This window comes from Pleuronectes platessa, chromosome 19 (assembly GCF_947347685.1).
Source record: "Pleuronectes platessa chromosome 19, fPlePla1.1, whole genome shotgun sequence".
In the NCBI taxonomy this organism is placed as follows: domain Eukaryota; kingdom Metazoa; phylum Chordata; class Actinopteri; order Pleuronectiformes; family Pleuronectidae; genus Pleuronectes; species Pleuronectes platessa.
Genome location: NC_070644.1, coordinates 7,191,837 through 7,205,517, shown reverse-complemented (window position 1 = coordinate 7,205,517; position 13,681 = coordinate 7,191,837). Strand labels below are relative to the sequence as shown.

At 42.4% G+C, this 13,681-nt stretch overlaps 1 protein-coding gene across 9 annotated transcripts in view; it reads left to right on the top strand.

The window, feature by feature from the left end:
* The window catches only part of dab2ipb (DAB2 interacting protein b), a 138,813-nt gene that overhangs the window by 88,890 nt on the left and 36,242 nt on the right, over positions 1-13,681 (top strand). Inside the window, exon 1 of one of the 9 annotated variants that reach the window (XM_053410890.1) lies at positions 2,580-2,725. The exons of the other annotated variants lie outside the window; for them this stretch is intronic. Within the exon in view, the coding sequence (XP_053266865.1) occupies positions 2,703-2,725 (23 nt within the window). The 5' untranslated portion in view covers positions 2,580-2,702. Of the gene's footprint in view, positions 1-2,579; positions 2,726-13,681 lie in introns of those variants that run through there. 9 annotated transcript variants of the gene reach the window in all.

The following is a 13,681-nucleotide window of genomic DNA, read 5'->3' as shown; positions in this document are numbered from 1 at the left end:
AATTCCTCGTGACGTTGCCCCCAATGCCCTCATACTTCCAGAGGTATTAAAGTGATAATCACCTTGATATAAATTTGTAATGGTTGACAATCTCACTTCATTTGCATTATATATAGTATCATATTGCCCAGTCGGGGGAGAGATGACACTTTCAAATTTAGCAGCAGAAATGTCAAATGAAACTGAATCATTCGTAGCCCAGATTTACTGCCGTGTTATAAACAATTATTCTTCCTGCTCTTCTCTTGGTAATCATCCTCCTTGCCGTCGTATTCATATTCTCTCCAGATGAGTCATTGGCGTGTTGATTTGATATAGAGTTGCTCTTCTCCCCGTCTTTATTTTTTCCTCCCTCTATCAACATCTCCTTGTCCAACATGTCTCACCCTCTCTCCGTCCGCCACCCACGTCTCTGCGATGCTTGTGGAAGCTTGCCTGGAATGTGTTTCCCTCCGCTTGCCTCCCTGTCTCTTCGTCTTTACCTCTGCGCAACCAGGTGGTGCTCTGCTAAACAGGGTTAGCTGTTAGCAGGGGAATAACTTCTCAGAGGCGGGGGCTACTGCAGACAGGCAGTGAGCAGAGAGGGCCCCGTCTCTCCCACTCTCTCTCATGACCCTGTCCTGTCTGTTGCTGCACACTTGGCTCAGGACCCCGGCACATACCCACCCACACACTTCTTGGTATGATTTGAAATAGGTTTTTCTCACAAAATGTCACGTGGAATACAAACTTCATATGTGTGTGTGTGTGAGATTGCATGCATGCACTTCTCTGAACACACTAATGCAAGTACACGTGACAATGTAAAATGAGTTGTAAATGGAGCCACATGACTCTCTGAGTACAGAAGCCCATTGTTCAAAATGCATTTTCCTATGAATAATGGAGATTCAAGAAAATTTTCTGCATTCCTCGCCGACTGCAGTGATTACAAACAAACTTCCACATGAAGACTAGCCTCTCCTCCTCCTGCATTATATTCGGGAGCAGTCACACTCCAAACAACCCTGTGAAGTATGATATTATCATGACCCAGGCCAGAGGAATGAGGAAATCCCCTTGAGTGTTTAGTCTCTCAGCTTTGCCTTGGCTTTGTAGTTAACCTTTACCCAGCCATTCTCCAAAACAGCAAGGTATGCAGGCCTGTTTACTTGTGATAAGAGCAAGCAACTCTAATCCATTGCATCGGAGGCGCACAGGTACATTACACCACCTCCAGTTTCACCTCCCAAATGATATTTAAATTGTTTTGGAGCTGGAGAACCCGTCCACCCATAATAGGGTGCGAAGACCTTTCCACTGTACGGTGCACAGTGACCTCCTTTGTGTGTAGTGAGAACGAGATGATCACCGCAGACGTCTGCGGAGTTCCGCTCCCTTCTTTTAACATAATGATGGCTATGTTTTCTCCAGACGGTTGAATGATCGAAATATCCTCTTGTCGTTCAAGAACACATTTCAGGAAAATAAATAATGAAACCGGCTCATGCCAAACTGGACCCGTTTCAGAGTATTTTTTTCACAGATGACTGGCATTTCTGGGTCTTTGGCTTTTTTTTCGGAGCTCAAACATCAGTTTTAATTGAAGCGTCTCTTGACAGCTGTGACATCAGTCTTCCCTCACTGAGTCGCCAGCTATGCGCAAAACAACCATACGATACATCTGGCAGCGAATCTCCTCCCCAAACCTGGCTGTCCTCATTTCCTCCACTTCTCCCTCGCTCCCTCCACCTCCAGTCTCTGTCTCTCCTCCGTACCTTCCTTCCCTCCTCTTTTTCTTTTTTTCCCAGATTTTTCTTGGACTCCCAATATCCGGCCAAGGACCCAGGATTTTCCCACAGAGTGTGGTGCTGAAGGCAGAGCTATTGTTTCTTGCTTACAGGGAAACGGGTAGGGAGGAGGAGGAGGAGCAGGGGGAGGAGGGGGAAGAGGGGGAGGAGGCAGGCTCCCTTCCTGGCTGCCAACTTGGGGTCTACATCAGTGTGAGAAAAAGCAGGGGGACAGATCTGATGATGACAGAGCAACTGTGTGTCCTAGGGACTGACTTCAGCCAGAATAAAATATCGAGCTTTGCTCCATTTCCCAGCAAGTAGCACCCAAATAACTTTGTAAGAGGCTTGCAACTTCCCTACTTTTTTGGTTAGATTATTCTTTTACTTTCATGAATATTAGATATGGTGGGACTGTGGACTGTCCTTCAGGGTACCTTAGATGAATAATTTATTTTGGCAATATATGAATACACATTTTGTTTCATTATTTTGCAATTTTCAAAGCCGAACTATAATGCAGTGACGAAAAACCTGTCATTAGGTACAACAAAAGGTACTACTGTAGAGTATATTCTGCAGATTAATGTAATAGCTCTTTATGGATGCATTATTTAGAAATTCACCCTTAACATTAAATGCCCATGTAAATTTGGTTTAAGCATTACTTCATGGTAATACAATGTTGCTCTTGGCTATAGGCAGGCTTGTCCTAAATTGCAGCACTGTCTTTTTAAATGGGATGTGGAGAGGGGTGTGTTATACATCCTTTGGGAGTGGTGTGGTTTAACTCTGAGGGCAGAGGCTCCAGCCACGTTCCCAGCGACTCAAAAATAGTCGGGAAAACACTGAGACCAGCCACTAGTGAGGAATGTGACGGAAAAGGGAAGCTGCACGTCCTGGGGATCTAACTCGGCGAGGTTCTGCTGGACCATGTTTCACATATTCAGTAGATCGTAGGTGTCGTTTTGTTTTAATGATTTATTCATAGCTGTGCTCACTGTCGTGGATGGTTACAGCTGCAGTTGCACGCTGTGGTTTCACAAAAACCTCTGTCCCTGCATCCACGCACGGTCTTGGACTGTACGTTGTGATTTTATCTGGCTATTTTTGGGGCGATAAGGAATCATTGTCTACATGAGGTTTGAACGTAAAGGAAGGTCTGGAGAGTTAAATATAAGGAGGGGTAAAGTAGTGCAGCTAAATGCTTGGAGAGGAAGGTGCTTGGAGAAAACCAAGGATATGTTTAGACTTGAACATGAAAACTATTCAGTGCCAGAGGCAGATCTTGGCTTTAGAGTTTGAGTAAGATCTCCGTATTGACAGTGGGCTACAGTGGTTCTACAGTTTAGAACCAATTATGTGCTAAATCTGCCTCACCTGTCTAAATGTAGTATTAATACAAAATGCAACAAAGTAAGAAAAGTAGCATTTGCAGAGATCACAGGCTAGATTGTTCCATGATCCATGGAAGTTTTGTGCTGGTTGCGTGGGAAGAAAGTCTCTACCCTTTTTGTTTTGTATTTGTTCTCTTTGTGAACTTGAGTGTTTGCCTGTTTCTTTGTCCAATGCCACAGGGATGTTTGAATATTCAGGTCAAGAAGTGAAAAAACACACTTCCTCATCTCCTCGACTTCTTTGCACATGCTGTTATCAGTGCCCTGAGCGCTTCACAGCTATGGAAGAGAATAGGCTTATTTTTACATTTTGCTTAAGTCTAATTTATACTTTCTTCAATTCAAGCTTAACAAATAGAGTGAATTTCTTGTAAAGATACAGTACATGAACACAGCAGTGTCATGTGTGCTTATAAACACAGGAACTAGCACATTAGCACAGAGGCACACACCATTTCCATGACCTTGTCTTGCCTTAGGTATTCTCGGCCACATGATCAAGTCTGATTCATACACCCCAATATGTGACTGTCTTGTCTCAAATAGTGTTGCCGTACATGTTTGTGGTTACAGCAGAGTTGTATTTATATTGTTAAAGGTAAGGTTTGTTTCAGAAATAATATTATTAATTTGTTTCTTCTTTTATGTTATTTTTTTTAATCCTTTCCACGTCCCTATAAAGAAAGTCCTTTGCAGGTCCTTGCAGGACTGTAATAAATACGACCAATCATTTCTTTCGGACCAAATGATACGCTGGCGTACCCCGACCTTCCTGCCCCTGCTCTCACTGCACATGATCTTCACAAGATGGAGAGATATACTTCACTGAGGCAGAGGCGATAGCCAGAAGTTAGCGAGCAAATCTCGGTAAAGTCATCTTCTAGCAGTTGTCGTCAGTGTGTGTTTGTGTTTTTGGGGCGTAGCTTTGATGATAGGGTCAGTGGGAGGAGGTGGGATGTACCAGCTGCATATTTGTAGTGTAGCCTGCACTTACTGTTTTTTCCAGGATTACAAACCCTAGCTTAAAATGCTAGATCAATAATGGCTAATGAGGATTAGGAAATGGGTAATCCCAAAGTCAACATAAAGATGTATTTGTGACTTAATTGCGTGTCTAGAGTAAGACCATAAGCAGCTTATCACATTGCAGTGCGTTCTCAAGTAAATATGGTAAGGGGCACATTTTCAAACCACTGACACCTCATCACCCTTCATGCTTTAACAGTGAGGATTTCTGGATGGCCCGAAGCCAGAAGATATCAGTTAATTGGGCAGACACTTGGCCCGATTAGTCCGGTTGTTTCAGTATCCCTGGGGACAACTGTATTTTCCTTTCCTCCGCCTTCCATCCCTTCCCACTCTTCCTCTCTGCTGTGGTATTTTTGTTCAGAATTCATAGGTCAAAGGTTCCCTAAATAACAAAGTAAAAAGTAAAAGTCTGTTTTTCTTTGTTGCGAGTGCCGTTTTCCTCGGTTCAAAATAATGAATCAGTCCTGACCTGTTGAGGTTATTCTTTGGCAGTTTCAAAGTGGACTGAGTTTAGATGGTGTTTTTTGAAAGTCCCTATAATTATCACAAACAAACGAATCGGACATCTGATTCATTCTGGGTTGATTAGTTCCCTGGCAGCTTAGATTGTAAGGCTGTTTATACTTGCAGCAGCGAGTTACAAGTTGACAATACAAATGTATTTACTCGCAATTATTCATATATTCAAATGTTGTTCTTTTGCTCTCACACATTTTGTGGCTCAAATTCAAATAATGCACAATGTGTTGTAATGAAGACAAATCAATGGAGTGAAAGTTAAGTACATTACATGGATTTTGGTTCGATTAAATTTGCCCTCTGATGGAAAAATCAATTTCTGACCCATGACTTCACTGTGGCTCACATTCACATAATAAATAGTTTAAGTAAAATAAAATCATTCTTAATGCTGTTTTTAAGTGAGAATATAGAATAAACACATCAATTGTTGGCCCACTGTTGTAACTGAGAAACCCCTTAATATGGGGTTTTAGTAATGAAGTTATGTCGGACAGATAGAAAGAGAATCAATCGAGCTGTTCTCATTTTTCTTGCTCAGCTGGTCAAGAAAAGTAGAAAGAAGAGAAAATAATATAATGTCTTAAAGACCATTTGTCATGATGCTGGTACGCCTATATTTACCGGATTAGTCAATATTTTATGTGATAGTACAGTGCAATATATTTATCATATTTCACATATGAGGCATTATTGTACATAAATTCAATGTTTAAATAGACAGTTATTCTTACAGCTCTCTCCCCCTAATTTCTGTGAATGTTAGTGAACAAATAAATAGGATAATACGTGAAGAAAATTGTAATATTTCCAGTTCCACTCTGTGGAGTAGAAGCTCCTACTACTTACTTACTACAAATGTATTTTTTTCCTTCAATCCCAGACCATTTTCTTATAAACTACGACTGTATTCTTGTAGTATTAAGACTTTATTCTCAAATCGAATTTCTTTTCTCATTATGGCCCTAATAGTCTGTAGTGGTTTTCTGACATCATCTTCAGGTGAATTTGAGAGTTTTTGTTTCCTGCTCGTGGGAAACCACATGTGTGTTAGTAGTCACTGCACATTGTGTGTCACGAGTCATGAGACAGTGCTCCACCAGGCTGTGTGACTAAAACAGATATATTTACTCTTGTAAAGTCAAATTCTACCATGATGGTTTTTTCCCCCCCCTCACATGTCAGATCATAAGTGAATAGTTTTTAAATAAATTTACCGATCACACCGCGTCGGTTGGCTACCAGAAGTCCATCAGTCATCAGTATGACATTCGCCCTTTGACTTTAGCTGTTATTCAGGGGGTTACTGTTTGGGCTGACCTTTGACCTCAATTTAATTTCCCTGTAATTGCGATGTTTTGATTGTCCTATTTGAATTGCCGCACTCCCAATGTAATTACTGTGAATAAAGCGATGGTCAAACACCCACACTGCCACACACTCACACATAGTGTGGTGTCATAAAAATCCATTGAACTGTAGAAGCATCATTATTTGCTCTAGTGACTGTGGACTCGTGGCTCTTAAAGCTGTCCAGGGAAGAGGAATGAGATGTAAAAAGGATGTACTACATGTGTCACATCCCGCAAAGGCGGCCGCAGAATAATCCTCCAATGAAATCGCTGCAAATATTTACCAAACGTAAACAGTCCTCGCAGATCATTGCAGGTAATTCACGTGCTGTGTTTTGTGAATGGTCAATTGCAATTGTCTGCGTCCAGCGGTTCGCAACCAGCTGTTCTGTTCTCCGACTCTCGGCACATGACCTCAGAGCTCAAGCCTCGGCTCGGAGCCGCTCCAGAGCCGCTTCTCATTGCAGCGTATTGGTCCCCCGCAGTGAGTGTCCTAGCAGATGTTACACTGAATTACCTCGCAGCCTAGTAGGGAGGCTGCGCTCTCACTGTAATCAAGCTGTGTGTGTGTGTGTGTGTGTGTCTGAGTTAGCTCTTCCAACAGTTGTTTAGTAACCACCTGATCTCAGTCACCAGCCAGATTTTCCCACAATGAAGCATGTCTGCCAGAGCTCTGAGTCAGGCATCCCTGCAGACTCATAATAAAGGGGGCCTAGTAGGGCTGATTATTTAGGAGATACTAAATGCTAAAGCTAACTCCCTCGTTCCCTATGTCTGGCATGTGTGTATTTGTCAGGGAGGCGTGTGCGCATGTTTATATGCGTCTCATTCTTGTCCTTAAAAGCTTCCTTCCTCTCTGTAAATGAAAGGCCATCTTTGTGTGGAGCTATTCCTTCCATTCTAAGCTAATGTGTGTTCCCCTCTATGGAGCTCTAACCGCCTCTTATTATTCTTCACAAAAGTGGTCACACTATAGCTTCATTTTTTACTTGGTGCAGTGATGCCTGGGGCAGGGTCTCTTTCTCTTTACCCCTCTTCACAGCATAATCTGTCTTTTGTGTCATGTGCATTAGTCCGCCGGCAGTGTAGGAGCCTAAAGATCCGACGCCGTCAACCAGCACAGGTGCTGCACTGCACTAATGCACTGGAGCTAGACTGACGGCAACGACGATGTACATTTTCCCTTTTTCTTTTCCCTAGCTGTCTTTGTTATTGATTTAATGGGCATTCGGCACAGCCAATTTAGGTCTTTGCAATCAGTGTCCATATAATTTGTCTGAAAATGTTAACAAAAGTGTTAAAGAAACACAACGTCATGTTGTGCCAATCACATTAACACACCAATCTCGAAACTTTCGTACGTCAGTAAACAGTTTTGATTTTTCTGGGTTTTCCACTTCTGTCAAAGGGCGTTCCAGAGAGTTGTTTTATTTTGACTGGATTTTTCTGAACAAATAGAATAAAAGGCCCCGTCAGACTCAGTGTGCAAGGTTTGGCTGACAAATTAAAAAACGCACATGAAAATGCAGACTTGGTTTGCAAAGACCTTCACTGAGGTCACAGATTGGAAGGTTGGCCGGGGCTTTTGTATTGAGTGTCTGTCTAGCTTTGATGAGTGTAAATTTTCTCTGAGGGGTTATTGGTAAAAGGAATGGTAGTTGATGCCGTCACATTAGCTACATCTCCTCCAACTCACCCCGACCTCAAACTCTGTGTTTGTCTCCAGAGATCGTCCTTCCTCTGTTCTGTTTCTTCCTTTGACAGTGAGTGAGGCTTGCTCTTGAAGGGGTCTCCTACCCGTCCTGATTGGATTTTGGCTTGGAGGCCTGTAGCCACAAGTCAATGGTTCCGCTCACACATCCTTCGTTCTGCACCAGTAGCTTCTGACAGGATCCTCCTCGTCTCTTCCCCCTCACCTCCTCTTGACTACTCTTTTCCTTCTCGCCTCTTGCTGTGGGGCCAGATGTTTGTTTTGTTGTCTATATTCTCCAGCTACCCATCCACCAGCTGTTCCGGCACCCCTGTGCAGATGACATTTGACAGCTGGCAGGTTGATGCACCAAAACATATATTTTCACAGGCCTAACAAAACTCCAAATGCCACTGTATCGCTGAAAAACATGCCAATGAAGGACATAAATCTGACACTGACACTGCAGTAAGACTTTCACTTCCTCTCCGAGCTGATGGTGCTTCATTATTCACTGTGAGAATTAAGAAGGACTAACCACATCTGTTTGGTTCAAATGAGCGATCAGCCAGTGACAGAGCACTCCGCAGTGTGACAGACACTTGGTTGTTTCATCACAGCCTGTGGTCCTTTCCACTGAGTCAGCGCCAACGCAGTGGGAATAATGGACACTTTATCATGTGAGGCTTGATGCATGAATAATGGCTGATTTGTCCAGTTGCCTGTCTCTGCGGTGTGTGTGTGTTTCATCATCAACCTTGAACAATTACAGTGCGATCATGTGCACAGCAGGAGTTCGACCGTTAACTGTTTTGTTTTTCCCTGCTTTAATGTTTGAGTTGGGGCCCAGGTGCAGGCGGAGTGGTTGGTGTGTTGCTGGCTGGATGGAGCTTGTCGGTTTGAGCACCGTATTACATGGCGATGCAGCTGTTCAGAGAATGTTGCAGGAATAAATTTGGTGAAAACTTTGCAGCTTTTCCTTAGGTACGCTATAACAAACCTCTAGTGTAACCACTGGGCTTCAGGTCTCACCAAACCCCCTTACAGGCAGCAGTTCTGCACATTTTCTTTCATCATTATTTATCTGAGCTGAGAATGAATTTGTCTTGTCATCAGCATCGTCTTTGCTCTCTGTTGTTTTCATTATTGGACTTTGGCTTGTTGATTACAGATAACATATCGGAATGCAGTAACATAAGGTGTTGGCCCATCACAGTTCCTGAAAAATTAATGAATGACCTTTCCTTAAGGATTACTCAAAGCATCCAAATGGAAAAGTATTGCATTCAGTCCACATCCATGCGTCGGCCACTTCATCTAAATGACTGTTAGAACTGGGCTCCCTCTTTTATTCAGGTAGCCCAAAATGCTATTGCTAAACTTGAAGGAAATCAAAAAAAAATTGAAAATCAAGTTATTTGTGTTATTTTAGATCAAACCTGCAGATGAAAACTAGCCTGCCTTGCTAAATCTGGCTCATTACATGCTGAACTCAAGTACGCATTTTAATGAATGTGTATTTTTCCATTGAAAAAGCATAAACATTAAATAACACCTATATTTTTGGGAATAACTAATGGTATGCTCTGTGATAAGGATGCACTGGTCATATATATATATATATATATATATATGGAAGCACAAACTGGAGCTTATGATTTACACCCTTTTCATATTTAAACCATTCACAGTGTCCTCATCCCCTGAAGGGAAGCGTCTGCATGCATTATGTTTTAGTACTTATTTATTCAGATTTTATATAACATACCATTAATGTAGCTGACACTTAATGTCCAAAGCAATTGACAGTAAGTCCACATAAAGGAGCAGGAGCCACAGAACTCATCCAAAACTTTGTACGCCTCTGCCTGGCATGTGTTTGTTTGGTCGAGCGCATTATTAACAAGTAATTGCTGTGCCAGTCTGTGAGTGGGGGAGCGTATTGATTGTTGTAGATGCTGCTCTAACAGCGAAGCAAAGTGCTGTGTAAACACTGTGTATCCACGGTGAAAAACTGTTAGCAAGGAGACTTAACATCAGGTCGCTTAGCTCTGGCAATAAGTGAGGGCCTCTCCTGAGAGAAGTGCTTGTTGTGTTTAGGTTATGCCTGAAGCTTAACTTTGGTCATTGGGGTAAGTTTGTGTGTTGGATGATTACTGCACAGTAGCGTGAGTGGAGGAGCAACACAAAGAGGGTATTATGTAAAGATTAACACCGCTTCACATGTGCTATAACGTGCTGTTGGTGTTGCAAATGTGATTGTGTTGGAACAATGCATATTTGTGATGCAACCCAGGTGGTTGCAGGCCTTCAAAGCGCTGTTATTTGGAGCCGCACCACATTAATTCAGCCTGTTTTCAACTATTGGTGCAAAAATAGTCCCTCGTGGTGCAGCCAGCCAGCCATCAAGTCAGTGTGTCAGAGGTCTAAGTGCTCTGACCCCTATATAAGCCCAAGGTTTCAGACTATATCAGATCCCAGACAGGCTATCAGATGAACTCTTTACAGGATGCAGAGACAAAGCACACTGGGTGCAGTCCAGACACACTCAGAATCCATTACTCTGCTCTGCTTTCTGCGGCGCTCGCTCCTAACTGGGTTTCTATTGAACCTCAGCAGGGCACAGTGCATCTAGTTCTCAGACTGCGCTGGTAGAATACAGATAAATAATTATTCAGAAATGTATTGATATAATAACTCTCGTCATTCTCAAAACTTCTCTTGAGTCTCTGTTCCAAATGCCACAAAGTCTGTGAAGATTCTCACTTGTCCAGTTCATGGTATCCTTAGAAGTTGTACTCGAGTACGAAGGCATATGGACTTGCTTGTGTTTCTTGAAGACGTTTCACCTCTTATCCAAAAGGCTTCTTCATTTCTAACTGACTAATTGGAGGTTTTAGGCCTTTAAGCTATGTAGGTCTGTATACCTGTGATGGGAGCCGTTATGTCATGTGAAATATCACAAATGAAAGTAAGGAATTAAAGACTGGGACAGACCTTGTTGTTGTGGTCGCTGATTTAGCCTTTTCTACTATAATCAAAGCATTGATGCCATGCTGGCTGTTGCCATGTGTCCTTCAAACAGGAGGCCAGAAGTAAAGAATAGTATCCGTGCACATAACCAGCATCCATAGTTTGAGTCCAGATGGAGGGGCTTTTTTTTTCATGTTACCTCCTTCTCCATCAACCCCTGATAAAAAAAAAAATACCATAGATTGAACGTGAATATGTAGAGATGAACAAATTCATTAAAAAGCAAAAAATTCATCAATGAAATAAATACATCTTTGTATCTCTTTGGATGAAGAAACTTTCACACAAACATTTAATCTACATATGTATGCACATGTTTGTTTGTATTGTATCATAGTATTATAGTTAACGATATGAACAGTGTTCTCTTGACATAACTGCTCTTTATAGTTTGACCTTTTCATTATATTCCCTTCTACTCTGTACATAGTTGTGAGGAGCCAGTGGAAGTTTCCAAACCGTCAGACACTTGTGTATCTTCTACATAATATGTGAAACATTTAAATAGCCAGAACGAAGCCCAGGGGAAAAGGAGAGATGGATTAATCGGTAGCCAAGAGAGGCGAAGGGAGATAAACAAAGTTAAACAGATGAACTGGTAGTGGAAGAGTGAGATGGAAAGTTGTGTACCAAAAAAATCCACTTAACTTAAACAAACCCCCCTTCACCTCAGGTAAACACTCAATGAGAGGAACATAGTATTGGAGGGCTGTCAAGGACACCGCACATTTGCTGAGAATAGGAGATGCCGGGGGAGGGGAACCAAAGTGTGGAAAAATGAGGAGATGAGGATGACAGTCATTGCTTGTAATGCTGCTTGTGTGCGGAGGCTGACACAAACAGAGCGTCAGGTTCGGCTGATGCAGAAGTTATGAGCAGATTTCACTTGCCAGACGTGTCGTTCATTGTCATTATTACAAAGTGGCGCACAAAAGGCTCTAAATTACACGTTACAGTAGAATTATTATCATTATTATTCATCAGTTACTACTCCTACCATTTCCACTGACACTAATGTTCTTATCTTATGATATGCTGAGAGAAAAGAGCATTTCAACAGAAGAATAAATATTTCTATATCACAACATGCAGAATATTATTCCATATTATATATATACTGTATATATTAGAAATATGCCAGTGCATAAGAATATTTGATAATGATGGCACAAGTTTCCTTCAGTTCAATTGTTTGTAAAACACGTAGACATCATCATCATGGAGGTTTTGCGAGTAGAGACACAAAGTTTCTATATCTTCCAGATTTCCCTCCTCCTCTTTTATTTGACTCGCTCACTGTTCTGCCCGGTACCCAGTCAGCCAATCACAAAGCAGAGCTAGGTGCAAACATTGCATCCTCTGCAGCTTTGGGAAAGGCTAAGAGCTCCTGAAACTGGATGCTCACATATGCAAAGCTGTCCTAGCGGTGTTTGCACATGTTGTTGTGTTTCAGAGAGATGAGATTTGTGCATATGCATGTGTGTGTGTTTGCGTGAAAACAGAGCGAGGGCGAAGAAGGGTGGACAGATTATTATCTACTTTGCATTGGACGGTGGATTACACAACAAAGCTGTCCGACTGTACAACAGGGCTGCATGTGGCTGTTAATCTGTCATTACGGCTGCTGCATGTTATTCCTGGAATGCTCTTCTTTTAGTCCACAGCAGAGATGTACAGTACACACACACGCACACACACACAAAACCACACAGAGGCTCACACACATGCATGAGATTAGCGTGTAAGCCGTCCACAGAGGGCACTATTGAAAGAATGTTCTCTCTCATTACATCAGCAATTGACCCTGTTTCGTCCGCATTCCTGCAAGTATATGAGTGTCAGGGGCTAATGTGTATGTAGCTGTTTACAACCCCCACCAGCGTATTAAGCTTCTTCATCCTCTTATCACTGTGAGAGTGACGAGAACACGGGTATTGTCGATGGCGGGCTAAAGGCGGCAGTTCCTTTTTGTTCACTTCACATCATGTTTGATGATGGCATCGTTTTAAATACTTAAAGGTGGGGTTAGAAGTTCTGGGGAGGGACTGTTAATTTTTTTGAAAACAAGAACACCCTTCCCATCACTACTAGTGAAGGGAAGCTCCGCCCCCCTCATTTAGGCACCCACAAATTGGAATAAGCCTCCAAAAACATTAGCATTAATGTAAGCCAAGATACATCCTCTGTTTTTGCACGAACTACACGTTCAAGGTGCAGCAGTGTCTGTCTGCCTTTCAAGAAGCATGCCTTTGCTGTACCATATCCGCTGCACTACCAATGTAATGTGATTGGATGCTGACTGCTCTAAGGACGTTATACCGATGTGTGGTTGCTATGCCCGCAGCCAGTCGGAAACAGCGTCTGGAGCTGCAATGCTCAATGCAAACAGTTGAATTATGTTGGAATTAGCCACGACAAACAATATCAACAGGGACAACACACATCTGGCCTATTGGTTCATTGGATTTCAGCAGGATTCGAAGTGTACTGGATTCAAATTGCTAACCCCCCCTTTACGCTCTTTGTTAATTGTTGCGTTTTTGTGAAGCTTAACGTTGGCCTAATAATAAGCTGAATAATGTGGATCGCTGCCACATGTATAAGATCACTGCATGAAGACGCACTTGCTCTTTTGTGATGACAGTCCTTCTCTCTAACTCTTCTAAAAACACAGAAAGTAGGGCGACATCAAACACAGCAAACAGCGGAAAGCTCTTTACTTTGTCTCCTTCTATTCTCCGCCTGAAGAATGGCCAAGAGAAAGGGCTCGAGGGCTGTCATTGTGAGGATACAGAATGCTTTCTAAAGTGCACTCCGGGCTCTCGTCATAAATATCCGCTCTGAGAATGCTATTTGTGTGGTGTGTGTTTGTTAAATGAACCTCAGATGAGT